This window comes from Anarhichas minor, unplaced genomic scaffold (assembly GCF_050575085.1).
Source record: "Anarhichas minor isolate MPS153535 unplaced genomic scaffold, ASM5057508v1 ptg000023l, whole genome shotgun sequence".
Classification (NCBI taxonomy): domain Eukaryota; kingdom Metazoa; phylum Chordata; class Actinopteri; order Perciformes; family Anarhichadidae; genus Anarhichas; species Anarhichas minor.
This window is the reverse complement of record NW_027466469.1, coordinates 897,501-924,939: the sequence shown is the minus strand read 5'-3', so window position 1 is coordinate 924,939 and position 27,439 is coordinate 897,501. Positions and strand designations below refer to the sequence as shown.

General features: G+C 41.4%; 2 protein-coding genes across 2 annotated transcripts; one reads left to right on the top strand and one right to left on the bottom strand.

The window, feature by feature from the left end:
- Positions 1 to 2,142: 2,142 nt before the first annotated feature.
- On the top strand, positions 2,143 to 9,536 carry slc5a8l (solute carrier family 5 member 8, like). The gene is made up of 15 exons (XM_076096914.1): positions 2,143 to 2,496; positions 2,840 to 2,905; positions 3,137 to 3,188; positions 3,551 to 3,618; positions 3,947 to 4,101; positions 4,400 to 4,540; positions 4,626 to 4,755; positions 4,860 to 4,948; positions 5,204 to 5,316; positions 7,472 to 7,539; positions 7,645 to 7,731; positions 7,860 to 8,053; positions 8,604 to 8,713; positions 8,846 to 8,931; positions 9,042 to 9,536. The coding sequence occupies exons 1-15, from the start codon at positions 2,143 to 2,145 to the stop codon at positions 9,153 to 9,155; spliced, it is 1,827 nt and encodes a 608-aa protein (XP_075953029.1). The 3' UTR covers positions 9,156 to 9,536.
- A 2,429-nt stretch (positions 9,537 to 11,965) lies between these two features.
- Positions 11,966 to 19,394, bottom strand: sycp1 (synaptonemal complex protein 1). Its single transcript, XM_076097033.1, has 34 exons — positions 19,266 to 19,394; positions 18,889 to 18,973; positions 18,768 to 18,811; positions 18,487 to 18,651; positions 18,283 to 18,350; positions 18,123 to 18,196; positions 17,970 to 18,028; positions 17,782 to 17,848; positions 17,565 to 17,638; positions 17,370 to 17,478; positions 16,782 to 16,876; positions 16,507 to 16,691; positions 16,347 to 16,414; positions 16,189 to 16,250; positions 15,973 to 16,089; positions 15,774 to 15,878; positions 15,539 to 15,642; positions 15,324 to 15,441; positions 15,123 to 15,193; positions 14,960 to 15,041; positions 14,812 to 14,874; positions 14,670 to 14,732; positions 14,515 to 14,577; positions 14,298 to 14,414; positions 14,102 to 14,212; positions 13,930 to 14,022; positions 13,769 to 13,843; positions 13,579 to 13,653; positions 13,357 to 13,500; positions 12,821 to 12,874; positions 12,626 to 12,697; positions 12,428 to 12,535; positions 12,200 to 12,265; positions 11,966 to 12,106 (listed from the first exon to the last, which is right to left on the bottom strand). Exons 1-34 carry the CDS (start codon positions 19,392 to 19,394, stop codon positions 11,966 to 11,968), a joined length of 3,126 nt encoding a protein of 1,041 aa, XP_075953148.1.
- Between the last annotated feature and the right edge of the window lie 8,045 nt (positions 19,395 to 27,439).

Genomic DNA, 27,439 nt, shown 5'->3' with positions numbered 1-27,439 from the left:
GTTAAGCAATGCTGTGTTTTTTCCCAATCAATGTGGGAACTGAATGGGAAGTAAAGATAAAGAGAGAAACTGACAACCAGAGAACCAGAGAGGATGAAACGTTTAGTATCTTAAATATTATGTGTTCCCCTTCTGCATGTGTGGGTCACCTGCTCAAGAGATGTGGGCACCTGCAGACCCGATGGTGCAGTGAGTCTGAACAACATCCCTGCTGACCAGTATTTATGCAAACATGTTATAATCCACCTGCATCCAAGGTAGCAGTTATCTTCTATCGGTGACGAACAGGAAGACCTGAAAGTGAAGTCCATTAAGTGGATGACATGAATTAATGATTTCCTTCATGGACAAAGTCCATGCAATAACCAAGGGAATTGACGCAATGGATCATCGAGTAGCCAAAAGCTTAATTTGCGCATGGAAGAATGCATATCTTTTAACCTTAAATTTCAACCCGAGTTTTACTTCATCTTCCAAAACAAACCTAATCTGTCTCTTATTTGGGTAAAAATTAACTGATAAAAAAAACACGTCTTAAGCAGCAAAACACTTCAATGCACTTCCTGAATGTGCATGTCACATAGATGCTTTTTGCATTGTGGGTTAGAAATCTAGATAGCAATGTGCACACAACATTTTCACAAACTGTCACAGTCCTAATGTACTGAACACCGGTGGAAAACATTCAGAAAAGGTTTATCTAATCTGCTTTTCTAGTAAGTACGTATGTTAAAAAACGACTGCAGCAGACGTAAGCATTCATATCTAAACACCAAATTCCTCAGACACAGACTCCAAGCTTCTGGCAAGTCAGTGCCTTGATTTAAAAAGTGAGAAGTACAACCTTCTATCCAGCGCTGCAAGACTGCAGGGATTTCATTATCTCTACTTTTGTTTAATGATTGTCTAGAGTATTCAAAGTCTCTCCGATAAATTAGGTGATAAATGTGAAGCATGCAGTTGTTTTTAACTGTCATTTGTTTATATCTCCTCTTTATTTAAAATTCAACAAGACTCCTAAAAGCACATTGTTCTTGCATTCCACGGCACAGATTTTCTTCTTCTCATTTCAATCACAAGTGTCGTCGCTCTCTAATAGTGTGCAATAAAGTCTATTCATGAATATGAACAATGCATCCAGAGAATATCAGAATACACTCAGTGAGTGTAAGTTCAGTCTTTGTCTGTTTTAGCAGCTCCTAGCTTCTCCCCAGGTCTTTCTCCCCTTCACAAACATTAACATGTGCCATTTTACATTAACTTTCTAAGATTTGACTGGAGCTGATTTTCTCTTCAAGGCTGACTTGAAGGAAATCAACCATAAAATCTCCATTCATGCAATTACTAGTATTACAATGAATGATGCTTATCCATTGTGCTGACATTAATGTCCCTGTGGCTTACACCTACTCTTTCTCTAGTTGTTTTTACCATAGTAGTTTCACATTTTCCGCCCCCACACACCTTCATGTTTTTGTATTTGAAATTATATGCTTCCCTATAAATCGCTGGAATGATAATCAAAGATAAAGATGTGCAAAGTAAAGCAATGGTCATCACGTGACCCAAAGTGAAAAGCATAAAGGTTGAACCTGCCCTGCCTGCGTAAATTCCTCATGATACAACACTCATACTGAGTAACTTGGGAGTTGTGTAAAGGCCCCTCCTAGATGAGAACGGACACATCTAGACAACAGAAGGTCTTCAAACAAACCTCAGGATCTTTTTACAATCCCTGAAATTACAGCTGACTGTAACCGTGTGTCCTTGATGGATTATTAACTAAAGTGAACTAATCTTTATAGTCTACCGAAAACATCAGACTGCTGACAATTGCAGAAGATGTTCAGTGGTTGAAGTATCTCATTCTTCTACTGCAGTCGGAGCGACTCGTATGGTTGATAGAGACCCTGAACTCCTTGGATTTTGCCTCTCTTTGTTGAAGGTTTGAAACTTTTGAATATGAGTGCAGCTGATTTTCACACGTTTCACAGTTGACCAAGTCTGAAATGCACTGAAAAGTATTTTTCAGTCAGTCATCAGTGTTAACCTTTGCTGTTAGTGGTATATGTACAACTGGAGTTGAGGTAATACAGAAGCGTCTTTGACAACAGTTCAGAGTGTTGGGAAACTGAACTAAGCATGGTTGGAACAGGTGGTCCAGTGGCCATTTTCTCTGTGTGGGATTATGTGGTGTTTGTCGGAGCAATTTTGTTGGCAGCGGGCATCGGCCTTTTCCAGGCCATCCGGAGCCGCAAGGAGACCAGCAGCGCTGAGTTCTTGCTGGGTGGACGGCAAATGACGGCTGTGCCAGTTGCCATGTCGCTCACTGCCAGCTTCATGTCTGGCATCACAGTCATTGGCACACCTACTGAGGCCTACCGGTTCGGAACTGCCTTCTGGCTCTTCGGCTTCTCCTATGCCATCATGTCGGCAATCACTGCCGAGATCTTCGTCCCGCTTTTCTACAGGCTGGGGATCACCAGCGCCTATGAGGTGAGGAAAAGTCACAGACTGTACGTGATTATTATGGCGCTGCACCAAATAACTTCAAATGTAAACATCAACAAAGCAAGCATGCTAACAGAAATGCATGACTTTTACCGGACAATGTGGCTAATGATACGTCCAGTACAGTAGATTTAAAGTGATCTTGGTTGAATGGCTATAAAACGCTGCACAGAATCCAACTGCTGTAAAAGTATTTCCTTCAAAAGGTGTTAAAACAAAGAAATACAAACCAATAAACAAACGCCTTTTATACTTTGTGGATGTACAAACCAAACCAATGTGTGGAAACAGTTTAATGATGTCTGACTGTTTCTCCTTTCATTCCTAGTACCTGGAGATGCGCTTCAGCCGGCCCATTCGGATAATTGGGACCACGATGTACATCGTACAGACGGTAACTAAAACATGCTTTTAATATTCAACAGATTTTTGTATTTAGATAATTCAAACTAAACGTACAAAACCTTGAAGAATGGAACACTCATCTATAATTTACATGGTATACGTAACATGATAACAAGCCGGCCTGTTTGACTTTATGTAGAATTCTAGATACCAAGATTAATATGAATCACATGATTGTTGTGTTTCCACCTAATCAGCTAATGGTGCCATCTGTTTTCAGGTCCTCTACACCGGTTTGGTCATCTATGCTCCTGCTCTTGCACTAAATCAAAGTGAGTCTATACGAGGGCTGTTCTTGCTACAACTATGTATAAATAGTACTTCGTATGACGCTATAGTCTTCCAGAGATACCTGTGTTATTTTTGATGTCATTCGTCATGAGTTGCCCTTCTCTCGTGTTTGTCTTAAAGACAGATTGACCCTAAAACAAAAGAGGTGACCAGATGTGTTTTTCTTTTAAATGAAGTGGGAATTCATCGCTTGTGCAAAGTAAAAAATAAACATGGATGGATACCCCATTTCAGAGAGGTTATGGAGACTTTGGCTTGAAGTTACTAACACTGTCACACGTTGTTACGTCTCAATAGGTTTATTTTAAAATCATAACGGAGCTTTTCTTTTGTGATTTCACAGTCACAGGACTTGATCTCTGGGGAGTGCTGGTGGCTACAGGAGCGGTGTGCATCGTCTACTGCACTTTGGTTGGTATTGTGCATTCTAAAAAATATGATGTATTGTATTGAACAAATGATCTGCGTACCCAAAAGTTTACAAGAGGTCTATAATGCATGCAAACACAGACTGAAAACCTCAAGTCCAAGCATGAATGCATGTGTATCTCAAACTGTTCGTTGTGATATTACACTTAAATATCAGCATCCACGTCTGATATGCTTGTGAAACTAATGCAAGGTATTCTTTGCATGGCAATGCATAATTGTACACATTTTAACATCACAAGCCTCATCTAGCTTAACATTGGAAGTACTTGGAAATGATAAGGTGGCTCCAACATGGATTTTGTTTCAGGGCGGTCTGAAAGCAGTAATCTGGACGGACGTGATACAGATGGTGATCATGCTGGCAGGTTTTGTGGCCGTTATAGCCAGAGGAGCTGTACTGCAGGGAGGCCTGACGAAGATTTGGGAGGACGCTGGGCAAGGAGGCCGACTAGAGGCGTTTGAGTATGTTCACAGGCAGAGTTGTGTCAGATCGTATTTGATGTTTGTCTGTTTTTAACTCATTAATCAGATCAATTAGTTGGCAGCTACATAAAAACTAATTAGCTTAACTTTCCTAAAATTGTTTCCTGTAAACGCTTTAGTGTACAAGGAAGGGAGATTCACTGGAAATTATCGAGAAAAATAAATCTAAATTCTGTTTGCTTATTGCCTTTAAAAGTGTCCTCTCACACTGCCAGACGTTTGAGCTGTTGATGTCCCCGAACATTCAACACATTCACATCCTGTTCACTTTTATCAGTTTTGACCCAGATCCTCTGAAGCGACATAGCTTCTGGACCATCATAGTCGGTGGCAGCATCATGTGGGCGTCTATCTACTCAATCAACCAGTCCCAGGTGCAACGCTACATCTCCTGCAAAAACCTGAGACATGCCAAGATGTGAGCATTCCTGCAATGCACTGCAAACCTTCCTGGCTGTGAGCCACGGCCCGTGCACCGACAAGTCTTCTTTTTTGTCTCTCAGGTCGTTGTACGTGAACATGGTTGGCTTGTGGGTAACTGTGAGTCTGGCTATGTTTACTGGCCTCACCATGTACTCCATTTACAAGAACTGTGACCCATTTACAAACAGGGATATAAGCACCTACGACCAGGTAACTGCAGCTGTAATTGTCTGTTTACTCATCATCATCATTCTGCTTTTTGTGGAACAAAGTATTATTGTTAATACTACGATTCGCTTATGTTTGCAAACCAGATGCTGCCCTACCTTGTGATGGATATTTTGGCAGATTACCCTGGAATCCCCGGCTTGTTTGTGGCTGCCGCATACAGTGGTACTCTTAGGTGAGGCCTGAGACGAACAAGGACATTACATTATTTTAAATCAGAACAAAATAGCCTGTGTTTGCTAAGGAAATTATCTCGTAGATAAGGTATAATAGTAAAGAAAGAATGAGTCACCGGTTATGTGATTTATTGTGAAAAGTCCACATCATCTGCCGGCTACCTGAGACTAATCTGTAATCTATAATCTGCCATTCACATGCATCAGTCTTCCTGTTCTGTGCAAAGACTTAATAGCTTACTGTTTGTTTTCAGCACGGTGTCTTCCAGCATTAACGCTCTTGTTGCTGTCACTGTGGAAGACTTTATTCTTCCAGTGTGCAAAAACCTCACAGAGAAGCATGTGTACTGGATGAACATGGGCCTGAGTAAGTTCAACAAAACACTTTCACAGTCGCCCAAGAATGAGCAGGCTTTAGAGAAGCGTAAAGTTCTGAGGGACAAACTAACACTAAAGAAAGACAGTTCTGAAGAACACTCTTCCATAAAACCTTTCCCTATCTCATTGATTACCGAGCTCACTGTACATTCTGACGATAATTACAACAGTAACCACAGCACAGTATGACTCCTTGAAGTTCACAAGATACCAGTAGACGAGATAACTACTATCTCATCTTGTTATTCTAGAGGTAGTTGAAAGTGCTTCCAGTTCCACTGTGCGAGTTACGACATGATCAGAACTGGATAACACTACATAGCCCGACGACATAATGAAATCCTTATTTGTGAAGAGTTTTTCTTCAAGCGGACTGCCCTGGGCACAAAGTAAAAACAGTGGTTAAAACTACAACAATCTTCATCAGAGATCAGTGAGAAAAACCTGCACAGGCAGGATCATGTGGGACGGTAAGATCAAGGGCGTAGCTCCATTATGCATTCAAACAACTTCACAATGTTCTAATCATTACAGAGTAGTCCCAGATGTTAAATAGAGCAGTCCCTTTGTGATTACAACAACGTTTTATATCTGTTTGGTGAATAATTCTGGAAGTAAGGTGAAAAAACATTGAGGATGATGTGGCCGAGGCGAAGGGCAGAAAACGGTTGGCCGTCTAGTCTTCTCTTCAGGTTCTCCCCCATGCAGTTTCCCAGTGTACCCGGCACATTCCAGGCACAGCTGGACCGTGCATCACATGCTGCATGTACTTTGACACCGTGTTTTATGGACAGCGGCCACGAAATATAACCAGACATTCCTCAGCCTGGGCCCACTTGTCTGATACAACCTGAGTTGCTGCGAGTTTGTCACAAAGCGTATATATGACACAGGAGAAAACACAGAAAGTCTTCGGAGACATGGTGGCTGGAAATATTGCCCTTCCAGTGTCAGCATTTGATTTGGATGCTCTTGCAAAAAAAAATGACCGACCCAACGTACGCTTTTTAAGTGGGTCACATCCAAGTCTTTCCAGCTGTCCAAATTCAGTGGTGGGAGGGAACATGATAACTCATTTTTGGAAGAAAACGTGTCCACTTTTGGACACGCAGAGAGAGCAGAGTCTGCTGGTGGTTGAGAGACAGCAGGAGGGTCGACCCCAACGCTCTCATTCTCACCAGAGGAGGAAGCCTCGTAATCAGGGTCCTCTTCCAACAGCATCCTCAGTCTCAGACACATTCTGTCACTTTCACTGTAAAAGAGCTGAGACTAAACATCATTGGCAGAAAACCTTTGTTTCGAGGGAAATTTCAATGGAGACAGAGTAAAAAGAAAGAGCAAACAGGGCACCAGGAGAAATGGTTTAGATGGCTGCTGTACAACCTTTTAGACGTTTATATACTGATGTGTACAAAATGCGTACAAGACATTGAAACTGTAACCCAGTTGTTCACATTAAATTAGGAAGAATCATTAAATAAGATATCAAGCACTTATTTCGGGACGTTAAACATTAAATGGGGTCGCCAATGATATTAGAAGGGTTAAAATGATTCATGTCATTTAAGGTTTTGCTAAAGCTGACACTTTCCTGTTACGGGACAATAGGCTTCAAAGCTGTAGCCAACAGAAGTGACAGTACCCACTATAGGTCTTGTAGTGCTAATTGAGACGTCATAAAAAGGATCGACCTGTCTCCTGCGTGCAGAGTCTACTGTAGAAACTATCCTACATTTAGTCTACGCATGTTTAACGGCTCCCAACAGCCTGCAATCGGATACAAAATATTTTAGAACTATGATTACTGCCTATGAAAAATATTTAGGACTTTTCTTAAGGCTTTAAAAAAACTGAATGCAATGCTTTTTAAAGACTTTTCAAGACTGGCAGATACCCTGCAAAAGCAAGTCAAGATGTCTTTTTAAAACACATTGAGCCCAAAAATCACTATTTTACTACACAAAACTCAGACCTGAGTCACTAAATCTATCACATGAGGACATTTAACATTTAAATATGTATCAGACTTTGAGGACAAGTTTAGCTAACCTGCCGCACAATTTGCACAGAAGAACATTTGGGATCTGCAGGCTGTTTGTGATTAAATCCTTTCTGTTGATGATGTTGATTTTAACATCAACCAGGTGTGTTCTTTGGTGCCCTGTGTATTGGGATGGCTGGAGTTGCTTCAGTGATGGGAGACGTTTTGCAGGTAACCACCATTCACTGATAGGACTGCAGTCTGTTGTTGCTCTACAGCACCTTCCAGAGCTGAATATCAGGAACTACAAGCCTCCTGATAGCTTTCTGTTTCCAGGCAGCTCTGTCCATATTTGGCATGATCAGCGGGCCTCTACTCGGTCTTTACCTACTGGGCATGCTATTCCGCACATCCAATTCAATAGTGAGTATTTTTCTTTTTCTGGAACATTCACTTGCACAGCAACACCCTCTGTCAAAGAAATCTCGCCAATACAACAACTGTGACACACATCCAGGAAGTATTTGCCTGCAGCCATATTTACATTGCAGGGAGGACTTGTGGGGATGATCCTCGGTCTGGTGTTGACTCTGTGGGTAGGGATTGGAGGCCAGGTTTACCCACAGACAAGTGAAAAGACAAATCCTCTCCAAGTCAGCACTGCGGGCTGCAACAGCACAATGGGCCAGAACTACACAACGACAGCTCCGTGGACCAGTGCAGTGACTCTGACCTCACAGGCTGAGTGAGTCACTTTACATCTAACGAAAGGTCCACCTGCTGCCAAGCACATCATGTGGTCATAGCAAATTAATAAAAACTACAAAAATGATACAAAAGACTTTATTCTATAAGTCAATTCATCAGGAAAAGTAGAAACTTAATAAACTTTTACAGTAAAAATGAATAGATTTTGCTGCCATATGAATGCTCCAATGCTATATCACTATATCCACACACTTCAATCAACTTAATCAAATCTGCTGCACCCAACTGCTTTTCTGGACCACATTTCAGAAATAGATTTTTTTTATAGGTTTTAAAATGTATTCCATTCCCACAGAGAGAGGATCCAAAAACGCTGTGTTTGTAAACCTGAACTGCAGACAAGCAAACATGCCAAATATTCTCTGGTTTCCAGGCTCAAACATCTGTTTGATATCATTGTAAAGTCACTGAATATGCAGCCTGACTTCATACAGCATATCATCAGAAAGCAGTGGCGATCATGTTGGTGTAACATGTGTAGAGCGGCAGGAGGACGATGACTAAAATGATTTTCTTTCGCGTGTCAGTGTGAGGCCACCTCTGGCAGACTCCTGGTACTCTCTGTCCTACCTCTACTTGTCTCTCTTGGGTACTCTGACCACAATCGTGTGTGGCCTGCTGGTGAGCATGATCACAGGTGAGGCATTATATACTAACCACTACTTCCACTGTAGACACACATTAATGCATTAACACACATTAATGATCTACATATTATAATCTAAATCTACCAATACAACAGTGAGAATATGTCTCTATTTCTCTTTAGGTGGATGCAAGCAAGAGAAAAGGAACCCTGACCTGTTTGTGAAGATGAGTGACCTGATCTGCTTCAGTTGCTGTAGTAAATCAGAGGTAGGAGACTGACCCTTTTGTTAGATAATAGGTAGTAAATGAAGGATATATTACATGTACATATGTAGATTTTGTCACGTTATTAATGTTTTGTTGTTAACCCACTACAGGCATCAGACGTCACAGAAAAGGCTGCAGCAGACTTTCATTTGAAAGCTGACGACTCAGCATTCAAAGACTTTGACCCGATGAGCAAAAATGTTGAAAACTCCAGCAAACTGTAACGCTGCGATATCGATACGTTTTCTCTTCTTCGTGGAGACATTTTAATGCAATTATTTTTTTTATAAACATACAGATGACAAGATGTCACCCAAGACGTTTCAGCTATTGAGGTATTCATCAGAACAATAAGGAAACACAAGGTTGCCACATATTTTGCTCCAGTGTGACTGAGCTGCTCCCATTTCCTGTTCAGCAGCAATGTGGCAACTTGACTATACTATTGCCCTTTGTTCAATAGTTCTCCCTGCCAGCGGCTGCTAGCTGTATATCCTGAACACTGCCCTCCTTTAGGCACACTATAATACTGTCTGATATTTTACAGCATGTGTGATGGCATTACTGTATTGAAGGAACAATGGCTATTTCTTTTTGAGTATATGTTTAGTGCCTAGTTATTTATATCTAGAAATTGTGCAATCTTTATGAACTACCTGTATGAATTAGTCATAAATTCTACTTGTTAATAAACAATTTGTACAAAGTTCAACCATGTTGATTGAATACACACGTACACACGTTCAGCACAGAAGACTCCAGCGGCTGTATTATGACCTCTGTATGTTTGTGAGAGGGAATAAAATACATTTACAGTGTAGTTAATGCTTTGGCAATGCAGTTTGTCTTCCACTCAGGGCTGTAAACTCTATTTGAACTGAGCAAGAAGGGGGGGGGGGGGGGCAGAGAGAGAGAGAGAGAGAAAGATAGAGAAAGAGAGAGACAGAGAGAGAGATTGAGCTTTGGTCTAGGTAATAGCTGTGTCCTTTGTCTCCTTGGAAACATACAATAGAGGAAGTTCACAAAGAAGTGGCCTGCCCACTTTCACCTGCCACTTTGCCAGCAAATCAGCACGAGCTGGTCCAGGTTCATAGGAAGTGAGGAGTCGGCAGTGACATGGAGGCAGACTCGCTGTCAGGGAAGTGAACCGAGTCTCTTGTTTATACGAAGAAAACAAGGTGAGCCAGATCTGTCATTTACTTCTTATTCACGGTTTGGACTTAAGTTAAGCTCTCCCTTGGGAGGGAGATTAGAAAAGTTTCCACCGACGTAACCACAAAAGATCAGAGTTGTGTGTACACAGTCATGTTTAGTGTGGCTGAAGTTATTTCCTGCATCAGATCTGTTCATGTAACGCATATGACCTACGAGTAAAAGGTCAAACACAATGTTTAAGGTATTGTTTTCACTGCACAGACGTTAGGGGAACATAAATGTATGTATCCAGTGTTTTTCAGCCTGTGTTTTGTTTCCCAGTACAGAACTAAATGGCCATGGACACCCTCTTTGCTACCCTGGCTTGTTACCTTCTGGCCATTCCTTTTGCTGTGGCACAAACACAGACGGATAAATTAACTGTCACGCCAACAATAACAACCCCTGATTTAAACACGACGCTCACAGCAACAACACTATCTTCATCTAACTCTACTGGACGTGTGACTGTCTTCTCAAACTCGACGGAGAACACGACTCCTTTCACCAGCACGACCCGGGACAATGGCACCTTCACCAACGCTACAGCGGCTACACCTGAGGGCACAAGTCCTCTCCAGACTCCTCAGTCAACAACCAACGTGACTCCTCTAACTAATAGCACGACACCGACGACCACGACACCGGGCACTCCTACATCTACTGCTCTGACAACATCGACGCGGACCACAGCAGGTTACATAAGTACACCAGATACTACAGTGATCACAACTACAAATTCATCTCACACTGTCAACACAACCTCAGGTTCAGTGGGCACAACCACACAAGGTAGGCATCAGGCTTCAGTTTGTATTAATGATTTGATTACGCAATGCAAGTTGATGTTTAACTCGCGTGAATGACTTTAATTTGTTCATTCTTTTGCTGTGTTACAAGGTTTGAGGCTAAACATTTCAGAGAAGAGCATGACCATCGTCTTCAGCGTTGTACTTGGAGTGTTTGCCCTGGCAGGGGTTGTGTTCATGTTCCACAGATGCAAACATAAAATCCAATACTTGCATCAACCTCTAAACAACATGGGTAAGGACTTCCCCTTCAGCATGCAATCAGGAAATAATATTTTGTCTTTGATTAGCAATTAAAAATGCCTATTTCATTTTCAGCAGATGAATTTGTGGCAGACGAGGACACACTTGTCATTTCTGGAGGACTTTATGACGGCCATCCAATATACGACAACGTGCCAACGGCCCCAGCAGACCAATCTCAATTTCATCTCCAGTTCCTTCATTAAGGAGGAGGGAGCTCTCAGTCGGAGACGCCTCCTTCTGCACTTCTGATTTTCCACTAATTAGTATGATTCAGCCATGTGAAATCTAAATTCTTCATGAGAGGCATTTAGAGAGGAAGAGAACATTCAAACAAAGACAATGCTGATCAATTTGAACATTTATTTTACTTATATCACTGTCAATATTAGGAAACGTGAATATATTAAGTCAGTAATACATAAATGAACCATTTCCGACACCAACAATATGAACTTGTGCAGAAAAAAAGAGATTGCATGTGAACAGCAGTAAAGATAAATCATACAACACGATAGCACTACAAGAAACTCTGAACTCTCCTCCAAACCCAACAAAGAGCTGCCAAAAAGCTGGAATATGAACTAAATCTTTCTGTGGTTAACAACACAGTTGAACTGATCCATAACATACTATCTACGCATGTTAAGAAATAAATTGGCATGCTCTTATTAATACTGTCTATTGGATCTTTAACAGTGCCGTATATGTATGTTAACAAAGTTGGAAAATTAACATCTGAACCTGTCTATTATGATAACTGTCTATCTGACCCGTCATAACACTATTTATGCAAATATCTTCACATTGGTCGTCCTCTTCTTTTTGTCACAGCCAGTGACAGCAGTCCAGCCAGCATCCCTCATTCTTTTCATTGCAGCAAACTTCAAGGAGCTCCCTGGTGATTTATGAGTGACGGGGCTCTGAATCTGAAAAAGACATTTTGATCCAAATCTTTTAACTACCAGTCTTCTTTGTCCATGTATACAATGCATAAACCCAATTTTCTAAGAGCACGTTACCTTCTTGAAGATGTTACGTTTGCATTGTGGAGCGGAGAAAGTGTGTGCAGGTGCACTTGCAAAGGTCTGCCGAGAAGAGAAAAAGAAGGCCAAATCAGCTCTACTGGCAATCTGCCACGAATGATGACAAACAATGTCTTCTTCTGACAAACAAACCATCAGCCAATATATATATATATATATATATATATATATATATATATATATAGATAACATCGAACAACTCACCAAGAGATCGCTTTGATCAGAGCTGTCGGACTTGAAGTCGAGCTCTATGGTGCTGTTCCCCCAGCGCTCTGCCTTCACAGCAGAAGGAGGCGTCCTTATTCTGTACGACTGTAAAGGAATTCAAAGAGGCAATGTCAGCAAAACTCATTCATATTTTTATTCATTTTTGGGACATTTCAGAAAAATACTGGATATTACTTTGATGTTTGATGTTCCGCCAACTCCGCTTGCAAAGCTTCTCGGGGCTTTCACGTCTTCGTTGTGAGTTTCCTTCGATACAAAGTCAGCGTCAGTCTGAGTTTTATGATTATGAATGCTACAATAGTGACTAAACTCTTATGTTATGCTGGTCTTCATCATCATATCAAGGTTTACTTTATGAATAGATGAAACTGTTGTCTTTGGGGTTGTTCCACACAATGTTCTGATGGATTCAGTGTCAGATTGCTTCACCACAGAGGACATCAAATGTTATCGTAGTGTGATTTATCTCTTGGCAACGAGCTATCGCTCAGCAATAACCTCTAGTGACTCGTTCACACCGCAGTCATTCACTGTTGACATGCAGCGCATACTGAGGGACAATCCCCCTGCACATGAATGCACACACACAGTCTTTGCATGCACATGCACACACATCAAAACCTCCACACAGTTTATGTTAATAATGAACGGTTTGTCTGTATGAAAGGGGCACATGCTGTTTAACGGTTATAAGTGGGACTCTGAACAGGTGAGCTCATACACAACGTCCACAGTATTTGTACTCAACCTGTCTTGGACATGAAAATGCATTAAACTGCCAGCTACAATTATACAACAATGCAACATAAGTTAAGACAATTTGATGATTTGATTTCCAACTCGTCTCAACATGTACGAATGTGCCTGAAATAACAGTCTAAAGAGCTGTGTTAGCTTGAACTCACATCTTTCTTCTTAAAAGCAGCTCTTCCCTCCTCTCTGCTGTAGGGAGTCCTCAGGGCCTCGGAGAAGTCAAACATGTGTCTTTTTGGAGAGCTGTCTTTTGGGGTCTTGGAACATCTCCTCTGTTTATAGTCTGAGGCGGGTGACTGGAAATGGAGAGATGAATTCTTGGTAAGATACAGGTGATGACAAACGTCATCAGTGGCTCCTGTTAGATGGTGTACCTGCTTGGTCCTTGCTTCTGACAGCTGGGTGACTTTTGTTGATGCTATTACTTTCTTCAAGTTAGTCAGCTCCTTCTGCACGTTTTCCTAAAAGCAATGAAAACTGTTTCTCAAACAATAAACTGTCAAAAAGTTAACGCATTTCAGTGAAAAGCCCCAAAAGATGTAACTGATTCAAAGTGTGACGTACCTTCTCTGTTATTTCTGTCTTCAGCTGTTGCTTCAGCTGATCATTATCTGCCTTGTGCTTCGTGACGTCCAACTCCTGATTTTCACAATTTTAGTTTTGCTTATAATTTGATCTAATTTATATGTAAATAAACATGAATTCATAATTCTTCAGCAACATACCAGAGATTTCCTGGAGGCCACAGTCTGCGTCTCTTTCCTCTTGTTCTCATCGAGCTCTGCGTCCTTCTCTTCAACCATCCGGTCGTACTGGCTCTATCAACACAATGCAACATGTGTTTGGATCGACTGTCATGCTGGAAAAGACCAAAACCTTAACTTCACAATGACGTACCTTATGTTTCTCCATGAGTGCGACCATATCGGCTATCTTGTGTTGACACTTGACTTCTGTGTCTTCCTTGTTCTTGGCGGCCTCTACTGCTGTTAATCTGAGCTTTTGGAGCTGTAAAAAAAAGGCTGTTTTTATTGTAATTTTGTATTATGAGGAACTTAAAATGTGGTAAATAACATAGCATTGTATAAGTAACCTCATTCTCAAGCTCTGCTGCAAAGGAGGACTTGGACTCAAGAGCCTTCAGCATGTTCTGATGGTCTTCTTCGTTCAGTCGTTTGAGGCTCTGGGACTCCTCCTGAAGACTGTTGATCTGAAGACAAAGACAAACATTTACATCATACAGGGCTATACTTATCATTTCAATGTTTTATATCAATATTACATACTGTAACATTAAAAAAACAACATACCACAATTTCAAGTTGACTGGATTTCGCATTCTCCTTTGCTATTTGTTTCTGAAGCATTTTATTCTGAAAATATACAATTCCACTGCTAAATAAAATATATAAATATGCAACACCACCATTTCCTGTACTGTAAATGTAGTTTCACAGTCACAAACCTTTTTCTGGAATCCCTCTTGGGCTTTAAGTTTAATCTCAAATGTTTTCCTGAGCTTGCACAGCTAAAAAACAAACAACTTCTTGTTATTCACACAAACTGATCGATAGTATTAGCATTTCACGTTTCACTTTTTCAATAACCTTTGTTTCCACAGATTTGATCCGATTTTCTTTTTCTGTAATTTCCTCCTGCAGATGTTCACACTGTAGACAGAGATCACAGAGAAATCATCCTTTCACACTTCAGAACTGTGTTACTGTTAGTAATTGGGTTGGTTGGCATACTTACATTTTCTTCAATCTTCTTCTGCAAAGTCTCGCTTTCCTGATATGTTCCTTGGCTTTTGGTTTTAATGGAGTTTACTTCCTCTCTATTAAATGAAAACATACAAATATTAACCTTGAAAACTACACAATGTCAAACCTTTCTGTCTCTGAAGTGAAAAACTCACCGTAAACATTGGTTTTCTTCTTCCAGTCTTTGAATTTCTATTGAGAGCTTCACGACCTTCTCCTCACTCTCCTGATCAGTCAAAACATATTCCAGCATGTTATTCATATGACAGCCAGAAATAAAAAAACAAAATCAGACAGCTAATGCAAACAGCTAATGTACAAAAGCAAAAGATCACATGTGAAAGGATGATTCAGACCTCCATGTTTGCCTCCATAGCTTTCACATCAGAAGATCCGCTCTCAAGCTGCCGCTGAATGGCTGTCTTCTCACACTGCAGCTCATTAAAGGTGGAGGATAGCTTTTTGTACTTCACTCTTAAAAGGACATAAATGAAACATTAGACATGAACTTATAACAGTTGAATGTAATATTTGATATGCTAATATTATGTAATGTAATGGAAGAACTCACCTATGCTGCGTGAAGTCTTTCCTCAGTTGCTCCATCTGAAAGCTTTGCTCTTTATTCTGATTTATTTCAGTATTCAGTTGCTCCTCCAGGTCTTGCACTTTGATCTGAGAATGAATAAAGAACACAACGTGGTGAAGCCATGTATTGTGTATATATACACAATATCACTCAATATTAAAAAAAAAAAGATCTGAGCTGTGGGTAACAGATGATGAGAAGTAAACCAAATAAAAACCTCTGTCACTGTGGCCTTCTTCTTTAAATCCTCTTGTGCGTTTTCAGCAGCTTCTAAGGTCTTCTTCAGTCGATCCAGTTCAGCGTTCTCAATCTCTGCTTCATCCTTTATAGACAAAAAATGTTACCTCGGGCTTCTGTATTAGACTGTGGTATGAACATAACTTTTCCTTCTGAGATGAGCGATCTATATGTATCACCTTAAATAGCTGGACTTCTTCAGTTCTCCTCGACAGCTCAGCTGTGAGTTCCTCCACTCTGAGTTCAGTGGTTTCATTCGTAGCCTTCATGGACTCAACGGATTTGGATTCTCTCTCCTAAGAACAAGGAAAGCGTACGATGAGTGCCTTCAAGTTCTCGTCCTTTGTGTCCGAGCTATGACGACTGGTTGAGAAACAAACTTAAATCCACCCTACCAGTTTATCTTCAAGGATTTTGATCTGCTCATCTTTGTCTGCACTCTGCTCTCGGCTCTCTCCTGTTGAGTAAAACATATTTATATATTATTAGCGTATTTATTAGCGTGAAAGAGCAGCAAATAAAATATCTACATACTTCCCTCAGTGAGGCTTACCTAAAAGTGTGTTTCTCCTCTCAAGTTCTTTGTTGCTTGCTGTAAGATTCTCCTCAAGGTCCTTGGTCCTTTAAAGTGGGTCATGACAGGAACAAAGTGGTATGAGGAGAAACTGTGTTTGGTCAGAAAAATGCTCTGAATTGACACGAGTTATTTCTACCTCTGTATCTCTGCTGCTCGTGAACTCTGGAGCTCCTGAAGGGTTGTCTGAATCTCCTCCAACTTGTCTGCTTGCTGATGTTTAACTCTAGTGAGCTCCTGCAAGCTCAGGTCTTTGTTTTCAATCATCTCTCCATATTCCTCTTTGCTTTGGGCCAGCATTGCAGCAATAGCTTCACGATTTTTCTGAGGAATACGACTCATTTTTTATCAAAGCAGATAACACACGAGAGAGCCAAGTTTCAGTGAAAATGGCAAGAATGTGAAAGCACTCACCTCCGTGTCTTTAGAGTGCTGCTCTGCAGCGTTCAGTCTTTGAAGAAGGGATTCTTGTTCCTGTTTTGAGCTTTTTAGAAGTTCATCTTGTTCATCTGTAAGTCAGTAAATACTTAATGATCACATCTTTAGGATCCTTCTCTAGTGATCCTTCAAATAACAAAGTGTACTAATACTAACAAATATGTTTTATAGTAATGCCTGATTTCTCCACTTTTAGTGTAGTTTTAATAACCAGTCATCCTGAAATACTGAGACCAACAAGACATAAGATCCATTATAACATTAGTAATAGTTCAGTCAAAGCTTATCTAACGTTTTAGACAAAACCTGGAGAACCTTGTTAAGTTCATTCAATCATAATGCTTACCAACTATTATTATCTTTAATTAAACCTAATTCCTCATTGAACATTTTCATTCTCTTCATCACGACTTCTGGGAATGTTCCTGAAAACATTGAATGACGTTTAACAAGAAACTTTGTTTTGGGAAATAAAACAAACTTTACCAAAAATCTAAAAATAAAATTGACTGTAAAAATATACAGCTGTGAGCACCTAACCTTGAAATGTAACCATGATCTTACTTGTTGCCTCTTGAAGTTGTTCGCAGTGCTTCTGGGTTTCCTGGAGATCAAGCAGGAGTTCTTGTAGTTCTTTTTCCTTTTCCTTGATTTGTGTTTGAAGCACTGCAGCCTGCGAATGTGAGCGTCAATCCTTAAGCTGTTTGTTTCAGAAGTTCCCAAATAAAGTGATCTAAAAAAGACTTTTATTTTACTGACCTCTTTCTCCTTCATGGTATATTCCTTATGAAGTTTTTCTTTTTGATCTTCAAATTGCAGTAAATCCTCTTTGACTGGAAGAAGACAAGATAGTGGTTGTTATCTTGTTATCTTGCTTGCCAATCAATCAATAATTTCTCTTCTGTCCTTTGAGTTATTCCTGACTGATTGAAATATCCTGCAGTGAAAAGGCTTCAGCAATAGTAACAAAACCAACCTTTCTGCATCTCTTGTTGATCAGCTTCTGCTTGAATACGAAGGCTTTCAAATGCTGCGATCACTTTCTACAGATGAAAGGTTACATGTTAGCTGACCATCAAACCATATGTCAGACTGTTTTACTGACTCCTGTCCAACAACAATGATCATTATTAAAAAAACTTCATTGTGATGTAGATATTTTACCTGAATACTCCCACTGTTTTCCGTAAAGAGGTGATGTGTTTCTTCTCTTTCGGATTCAACTGGAAAATGTAACGATTTGTTATGCAGCAATGTGTCCTAATTCTTAATAATAACATGGCTGGTTAAGACACTTATTGAGGCACTTTTACTTACATAAATGCATTTTCTCAGCTGTCCGCTGGAAAGTATCTTTGAGTACATTACACAAGTTCCTTGTGCCGTTGTTTCTGTATTTAAAAAGTGTAATAAACAAAACATTTATACATCTACAAATTAGACTGTCATGTCTATTTGGCTTTCACAGAACACTTACTTGTTCCTCAACTCCTCATTTTCACTGATCTGTTCCTCCAGCTTTACGCTGAGACTTTCACTTCCAAACTGTAAAGACAGAACAGACGTAACACATACCACTATAGATATCAAAGGGTGTTAGAGTATGCTGTTCCTCTTTTATCAATAATCCTCTGATTAAAAAAAGAGAGAGAGAGAGAGAGTGACAGATGAGGATACACACCTGTAGTTCTTGAATGGCTTTGCGCTGAGTTTCAATTGTTCTTTTGTTTTCTTGGAGTTTCCTTTCCTTTTGCACAGTGTCAGAGTCAACTTTAACCTTCCAACACTTTATTTTGTCAACTTCATCAAACAGCTTGGAGTACAGCTGCCCCGGACTGCAATTATTCTGGGGAATATTTACAATGATGGGAAGTAGATTTACATGCTTTTGAATTAACACTTTGCAAAGGCCAAATCTTTCCTATTCATGCTTCACATTTTTTTGTATAATGAAAATATTACCTCGCCCTTTTCCATTGGTGGCACAACTTTCATCCTGGAGATTTCTTTAGAGGAGAGACAATAATCAATTTATTATAAGATGTTGTGATAGTTTGCCAACTTGTTGTTTAAGAGAAAATACCTGGTCTAGTTGGTTTTGTTGGTGCAACCGCACTTGTATGGGTGAAAGGCATGCTCTGCTCTTTTTCAAAACCTTTACTGTTACCCTAGGGGAAAACAGTAAAAATGCTAAGTCATCACCTGTATTCTGTGTTAATGATTACTGCCTCTCAGACAGCTGCATCTGTTCATCAATGCATTCAGCCTACTACAAGGATAAGGGCATACAAGAACACATACTGTACATTAAAGACTTCCACTGCTTGAAAGGAAAAGATGTGGCTTCATTATTTTCGTGCTGAAAGACTGTCAGTGCTGAGCTAGCATCAGTGTTTTACCTTGACGTTATTCATGAATGTTTGTTGGTGGTTGACTGTTGGCTAATTAAATTAACGTTACCTGCTGCAATGTATTCATGAAATCACCACAGTTCTCTACGGTTTCCTGAGGTCGAACCGCAGATACCTGTCCGTTATTCCCCCTGGAGGGTACCAACAGCTTGAAGTTAAATCCCCGGGGTCTCTCCATCCTGAAACGAGCAATAGAGTATATTATGCAACGTGAAGTAACGTCACAGTTTACCGAGCTTTAACGTAACTCTTATTGCAAATTTGGACATTATCAAGAGGGAAAGTATGACATATTTAAGCTATATAAAGTATGACATATATGACATATTACATAACCTAACGGTGACCCGTTAGCTAGGTCAACTACCGTTAAGCTAATTAGCTTGTTACTAGCAATTCCGTTTACTAGCTAACATTATTAAGTTAACCGACGTCGCTTGAAGTTAATTTATTTAATGTTAGCTAACCTCACTTACCTTCAGTAATTCCTACGAAATAATACCAAAATATCTGCCTGGCGTTTGCTATGACCATGACAAACCGTTATAACTGCTAACGGTTTCAAACTGACGACCGTATGCGGGCGCGTGCTAGAATACTGCTGTTGGATTCTAATACGTTACATTAACGGTTTATTTCGACCTGTGTGTTACATTGAAAGATGTATCCATTATCGGACAGCAGGGGCATAGTTCGGATTATCTCTGTTAGTTGGCTAGCTCCAGATTGCTATTTTTTCCGAGTCCCAGGTCAACATTATGTTCTCTCCAGATGCTCAGCTGCCCGCAGATGGTTGTTGAACAAAAGGCATATTCTGACCCAGTGGCGGCTGGTGGAAAATGTTCTAGGTAGGGCTGTGCCACATCCAATCAATTTCAGCAAACATCCCAGAATGATTTAATGCAAAAAAATAAAATGAAGGTATCAAACACGCATTACTACTTTGCAGTTAAATATTTAACATTTATTCCAACATGAAAGAAAGCAGTAAATAACACTTAACACTTAAACAAACACATCAGGACATCGTATTTTTGTCCCCCTCACAAGCAATTCAGTATAATATAATAATATTATATCATATAATAATATTCTGTATAATATAATAATATATATATCATATAATAATACTCACTATAATATAAAACAGACATATATATATATATATATATATATATAATAATTTATTTATAACTATATATCCATTTCTCAGACAGGTGCTTCTTATCCCTTAGACCGCTGTGCTCGTTGAAAATAGCATGGAGTCTGGCGTAATAGTCTGCTACAGTTTCACCAGGCTTTTGCTTGCATGATGTTATTTTTGTCATGTTGATTCTCTGCGGGAAAGCAATTGTCAAAGCTGTAACCAGTACGGTAATCATGTCTCTATATGCAGCGTTGTCAGCGTGATCCCAGTTGGTTTGTACCTGTCTGGCATTTCCTTGACAGGCTGCTCGAACCTTGGCAGAGTTGGCTGGGCAAAGTTTCTTCATGAGGAGGCGTCTGAGTTCTCCTTCAGTGGGGCTAATCTCACGGCAGAATACGATAACTTCATCACCAAACTTTGTGCCTGATGCTTGGGGGTCTGGCAGATGTGCCAGGGTGTCGGTCATGTCTCTGTCAGTCCAGGGTCTGTGGACCATCATTGCTCCATTTGGACCTGCCACTTGGACCAACGGGAATGAGAGTTCAAGTCTTTCCTCGTCGTCGTCTGTTCATGGTCCTCGTCCACTTCTGGTGTCACATGAGTGGTTGTAGGAACCTCTCACTGCGTCTCCAGTTGTTCCCAGGTCTTCGTGTGACTTGTCTGGGCTGCCTAGTTGGGACATGGCGTGTGCGGCCTGCTGCATGAGGTTGGCGACGGAGGAGATCGTGCTCGTGAGGTTGCTGGCAGGAGTGCTGGTTGGAGATGGGTCGAAGTCAGGCTGTCTTGGCGTGCTGCTGGACCGGGTGGAGGGGCCACATATGGTGGGGGTGGGGGAGGACATGCGTCGAGTTCAGGATCCACCCTGTGCAGTGAGGGATAGAGAGAAGAAGATTTCTGAGAAGCTTTATCTGCCTCGTTCTCATTTGGTTTATCTACTTTAGACATCTTTTTACACCATTTCTTTCTTTCCCTACTTTCAGATTCATCCTTCCACATTTTCAAACTTCTTTTGTGACTTTATATCATTTCTGTAACTTTTTTAACCTGATCTGTTAAATGATCCTCCTTGAGGAAACCCACATTCATTAACCCATTCATTCAGATGTTAACAGCTCATTTCACCAAACTTTTTCTTCATGAAAATGACATTAGGCCCTTCAGGTGGAGGAACCTGGTTACTTCCCTGTACACCCATTTTGAGGCACAGTCAGTGTACACTTATACTTTAAACACAGTCGTCACCGTGAGTCTTTGGATTTGTTTAGGACACAATCAAAGTTAAGCCGTTACCGAGACAGATTTATCCTTACAGATTCAAAGTCTAAGTCTAATCTTTTTCTTTCCAGTCTCCTTACGGATTCTTCGTCTTAGGTTAAAGGACTTCAGTGTTTAATGTCTAACTGTAAGATATTCAACCTTTAAGGCAGGTCTTCAACAGGGGGTCCGCGAAATTTTTGGTTGATTAGACATTTTTTTTTTTCCCCAAACATGAATCTGTCTATTATTTTAATAGTTCAGTATTGTATGCAAGATAACAGGTATGTTTATAAATGGCAGTGGCACGGCCACCCTACTCACTGTACCTTGCACATGTTTAAAATAAAAACATGAATATATGAACCTGTGTATTATTTGAAAAGCTTAGTATTGAATGCACAATAAAGAGGTATGTTTATACATGGCACTAGGCCCAGTTTAATATAAAACACAATTGTATACAATATATATAGTCGGGGGTCCCTGCTCCATCTCTCTATCAGTTTGGGGGTCCTTGGCCTGAAAAACGTTGAAGACCTCTGCTTTAAGGTATTTAACGTGACAATCAAACACTCACCCTTTTCTCCCCGTCCTCCTTTACTCAGCAATATTCTTCGAACACTCCTAAAAGTAGTATCCTATATTACCGTATCTACCCAACCTTTCACGAACAGCATTTATATGAGATGTCAACAAATATCCACACATGCCTGTTAAATGCTAATATGAATATTGACAAAAATATTCTATTTCCTAAATCAGCGCACTTCTAAAATCCCAATTTGACATTAATTAAACAAAAACCCCAAAACAAACAAAACAAACCTTCAGAGTCAATCTTCCAAATTTCAGTATCTCACCGGATGTTTAGAAGTCTATCTGGACTCAATCAGGTCCTTTAGGATCCCAGTGAAGATGCTCAGGAACCACTGAACGGTCCTCTCCAGAATGTGTGGAGGCACAGAGGCAGGAGGAGAAGCCTCCTGGATGATCAGTCCCCGTCCGCAGTCGGTTCCCGATGATCTTTCAAGGGATCCTGTTCGTGACGCCAAGTTTGTGGTGGAAAAACGATTCAATAGGACCGAGTGAGTCCTATAATACTGAAACAAGAAACATTGAGAGAAGGAGTTGTTAAAGTATTTATTCTCTGCGCAGAGAAGGCTTCACCGTCATACTGACTGCAACACAGTCCGCAGAGGATGAGCCAAGAGTTCAGTTTGTCTCCTGCTCTTAAACATCTCAGCACACAGCAGGGGGGGATCATCAGTTATTTACATTACAACAGTGGTGGGCCGTCAGGGCCTGCAAGGCCTTCTCTGCTGGCCTAAACAGAATCACAAAGTTATATCTATTTTATAATTTAATCATTTTTCTTAAATACACTACATGTATTATAATTTATAAAAATATTTTTCCCATTATCTTATTTTCTCAATGCACAGCTACTGTCTTCCTCAGTTGCTCTGCTTCCAGTGCAGCTTGTTTTAAGTAGAGCTTTTATCCAATCAGATTTCACCTCTGTGTCTCTAGGTAAGAAGAGAGGCTCGAGGCCTGCAGACTCACAAGTGCATCCCTTTGCACTTTAAGTGAATGGGGACGATATTGTTGATTGTCATATTCTTCAACCAATCAGATCTTTAGTTTGACATGTTGGGCGTATTGTTTGACGTGTCAGCGCCTGCTAGCCGGCCTATAGCTACGTCAGCATTACGTCCAGTTGCAGCTCTGCCGCGAGGTGCAGAGTGTGCTGTGATTGGTCAGTGGGCGAGCACGTGACTAAAGTGAAACTTATGCTTGCTAGCATTCACTGGCTAAGGTTGTTAGCAGTCAGAGTTCAAGTGGAAAGATATGGAAGAAATTATGGCATTTTTAGTTTTTTTTTTTTACTTAGCTTTGTTTTTTTAACATCAAATGGCGGAAGGAGGAGGAGAAACTGATTTAGTGGCGGAGTTACTGGGAACGCCTTTCTCAAGAAGGACATTTCCGGACATAGTAAGAAATGGCCGGCCAACCCCACAGCTAGCAGCCCTGACCCAGCCAGGAAAAGGATTTGTGCGCCACTTTCAGTCAGCAAACTATGAACGGTATTCCTTGCTGACAGGGTCGGAGAAGAGATGCAAATTGTATTGCTGGGAATGCCTGTTATTTGCAACTGAACGTCTTGGTGTATGGAGCCATGCTGGATTTGGTAACCTGAGCTGCCTGAGCAAGGCTGCTACGCGACACCAAAGTACGGCGGGACACGTACAAGCTACGGTGATCTTGAAAACGTTTGGAGGGACCCGAGTGGATCTCCAGATCAACGAACAAGTTCGCAGGGAAACGGAGCTCCACATTGAAAAAGTTAAGAAGAATAGTGAAATACTGAAAAGGACCTCTTTCTGGAACTGAAACACACGGATGTACTGCACAGCCGCGTTATTGAACTCTTTGTAAACAAAGACAGGAGGATGAACTTTGTATTTAAATAGAACAGCATTTGGTAAGTGAAACTGCTTTTGTTTTCTTTACATCTGCAGTGTGTTAATTTTGCCTATCGTGTAGTTTATGGATATATCGTTCCCTGATGTAAATAATATTTGACTGGCACTTGCTCTTCAGTGTGTGCGGTGCTGGATTGTTTTGTCATGCTTTGTTGTGAATATATGCGAGTTCGCTCTCGTCATTGTGTTAATTACATCGATTTTGACCATATGCAGTGTCCGTTAATTACGAAGCATCCCGTCCTGCGTGGGTTTAGGGTCCGGATAATTGAATCAGTTTGGGCTGTTTTCTTTTACAAACAAGAATTCTGGTCTGGAGAAATGGGGATTGTGTGGCGATTGCTTAGCCCTGTTTGAATCAGTAGGGAACAGCTGCCTAAACGCTGCGGGGAGAATGTAGCGCGAGTTTGTGCGTGTTGTTTTCCTTACTGAGCTAGTTTAGCCTCGCAGAACATACGCGCCTCAGTTGTGTTTTGTTTTGCTTCCGGGGTCAAACGCTGACCCGGAAACTAAACAGACAGACAGACCGGTGTCTCCACCGAAAACGTTATATTTACCACAATTTGAGCTTCTGCATTTTCCAAATGCACTAGTATTATTGTTCGGTTTGTAAGCCTCGTACCGAATGGTTTAAAACGAATACGTGATGTTACACCCCTAGAAACAAATAACCGTAGCTGTGGCGCCATCATGAGGTTATTTCGTGGTAAGACGGCAGTGAAGGCCCAGATATAAAATGCACGGCCCGCCACTGCATTACAACAATTGATCAGCAGTTTCAAGCTCCCCATTGACCCCTCCAGTCATCCCCTTCCTCTTCTGAGCCTTGTCACATGAAGACATGTGTCTTTATTACCTTTGATTATCTCTGGGAATCTTCACACCTCAACATTCTTAAACTGCAACCCCCATTTGGTTACTTCCCCTTATCAAAGCAAAGGCAGAGATAACCCATATGGTCCTGTTACCACTCTCCTAGTTTACAATCATATGTCACATATATACAGTAGTTTTGTTAGTGAGTAAGGCACATAAACTAAATCACAGTAGAAATGTACTAGCACAACCACATTTCCTATCACACATTGCATCTGCATTTCATGGGAAAGGGAAGAAGACAGCATGGCAGACTTGGAACATTTGTGATGAAGTTTCTGAAACCATCACCAATCTCAGCCAGCATCCAACATCAATAAGTGACCTGGACCTGCAACAGTTAGAGAGATTTGTTGTCCTCATGTACGATAGATCAAGCGCAGTTACTGGTGTGGATGAAGCAAGACTGGATCTCTTTGCCCGCAAACGAAGGCCCCACAACTCGATTCCACCAAGCCCTGAGAGAACATGCAAAGAATCTGAATCAGCTTTATTGGCCATGTATGTGTGCGCATACATGGAATTTGACTCCGGTTACACATTACTCTCATCGTACATACACACATATGAAATATATACAATAAACAAGAGAAATATAAGAAAAACAAGGACATTTAACAGCTATGTACAATGTAAGTATAAATATATCCCAAACAAAAAGTATATGTATATATGATACAATAGTGCAAACAGAGGTAGTAGTGCAATATGACTTATTTATTGTTCATGAGAGTGACGGCCAGTGGAAAGAAGCTGTTCCTGTGTCTGGTGGTTTTGGCGTACAGAGCTCTGTAGCGCCTAACAGAGGGGAGGAGTTGGAACAGCTTGTGTCCAGGGTGTGAAGGGTCTGCAGTGATCTTTCCAGCCCGTTTCCTGACTCTGGAGGTGAACAAGTCCAGGATGGAGGGCAGGCTGGAACCAATGATCCTCTCTGCAGACCTGACAATCCGTTGTAGTCTGTTTCTGTCCTGTTTGGTGGCTGATCCAAACCACACAGTGATGGAAGAAGAGAGAACAGACTGGATGATGGCTGAGTAAAACAGGATCAGCAGCTCCTGAGGCAGGTTGAACTTCCTGAGCTGGCGCAAGAAGTACAACCTCTGCTGGGCCTTTTTCCGGATGGTGTTGATGTTGGGAGCCCACTTCAGGTCCTGGGATATTGTGGATCCCAGAAACTTGAAGGTCTCCACAGCAGACAGTGTTGTTGAGTATGGTGAGGGGGGGGGGGGGGGTAGTGTTGGGGGGCTCCTCCTGAAGTCCACTGTCATCTCCACAGTTTTGAGCCTGTTAAGCTCCAGGTTGTTCTGACCACACCAGAGGACCAGATGTTCAACCTCCCGCCTGTACGCAGACTCATCACCGTCCCTGATGAGGCCGATGACCGTTGTGTCGTCTGCGAACTTCAGGAGTTTAACAGATGGGTCCTCTGAGGTGCAGTCGTTGGTGTAGAGGGAGAAGAGCAGTGGGGAGAGCACACATCCCTGGCTGCCGTGTGGATGCAGATCAACTCGAGAATGATGCTGAAACTCCCGTGTGGACGGAGATCGTTTCTATTTGACAAATCTGCATCCAAGTAAAAACGGAGTAATGTGGACAGGGCATCAGTGTAGCTCCTCTTAGCTACCTTGATCTCCCTCGTCAATGTGTTTCTGGCCTGGTTGTACAGGATCCTGTCCCCACTTCTGTAGGCCTCACCCGTGGCCCGACGAAGCTGCCTGAGTCTTGCAGTAAACCATGGTTTATTGTTGTTGAATGTGCAGAAGTTTTTTTTTCAGCGCACACATGTCCTCACAAAAACTGATGTATGATGTCAGCGTCAGTGAGCCCATCCAGGTCTGTAGCAGCAGCCTCAAAAACACTCCAATCAGTGCAGGCAAAGCAGGACTGTAGCTCCAGCTTTGCCTCGTTAGTCCATCTCCTCAGTCTTCACCACATGCTTTGCAGATTTTAATTTCTGCCTGTAGGTCGGGAGAAGATGGACCAGACAATGATCAGAGAGTCCCAAAGCTGCACGAGGGACAGAGCGATATGCATCCTTTATGACAGTGTAGCAGTGGTCCAGTGTGTTTTTGTCCCTGGTGCTACACTTAATATGCTGTCTGTATTTAGGCAGTTCTTTGCTGAGGTTTGCTCTGTTGAAGTCCCCAAGAACAATGAGAAGGGAGTATGGGTGCTTGTGCTCCATGTTGATGATCTGCTCAGCCAGGTGTTGGAGAGCCTCACTCACACAGGCCTGAGGTGGGATGTAAACACCGACCAGGATGAATGAGGAAAACTCCCGCGGTGAATAAAAAGGTTTGCAGTCTATGAAAAGTGTTTCCAAGTGAGGGCTGCATGATTCCTTTGACACTGTGACATCTGTACACCAACCTTCGTTAATGTAGAAGCAGATTCCACCTCCCCTCGTTTTCCCCGACAGCGCCGTGACGCGGTCCGCTCGTAGGAGTCGGAAGCCCGGCA

What these genes read in the sequence shown, in the direction of transcription:
- slc5a8l (XM_076096914.1), top strand. Translation starts at nt 2,143, where the DNA reads ATGGTTGGAACAGGTGGTCCAGTGGCCATTTTCTCTGTGTGGGATTAT. An exon ending in GGATCACCAGCGCCTATGAG is followed by an intron (nt 2,497 to 2,839) that starts GTGAGGAAAAGT and finishes TTTCATTCCTAG; the next exon opens with TACCTGGAGATGCGCTTCAG. An exon ending in AACCTGAGACATGCCAAGAT is followed by an intron (nt 4,541 to 4,625) that starts GTGAGCATTCCT and finishes TTTGTCTCTCAG; the next exon opens with GTCGTTGTACGTGAACATGG.
- sycp1 (XM_076097033.1), bottom strand. Translation starts at nt 19,394, where the DNA reads ATGGAGAGACCCCGGGGATTTAACTTCAAGCTGTTGGTACCCTCCAGG. An exon ending in AAGCCATTCAAGAACTACAG is followed by an intron (nt 18,351 to 18,486) that starts GTGTGTATCCTC and finishes CTGTCTTTACAG; the next exon opens with TTTGGAAGTGAAAGTCTCAG. An exon ending in CAGAAGCAAGGACCAAGCAG is followed by an intron (nt 13,501 to 13,578) that starts GTACACCATCTA and finishes CTCCATTTCCAG; the next exon opens with TCACCCGCCTCAGACTATAA.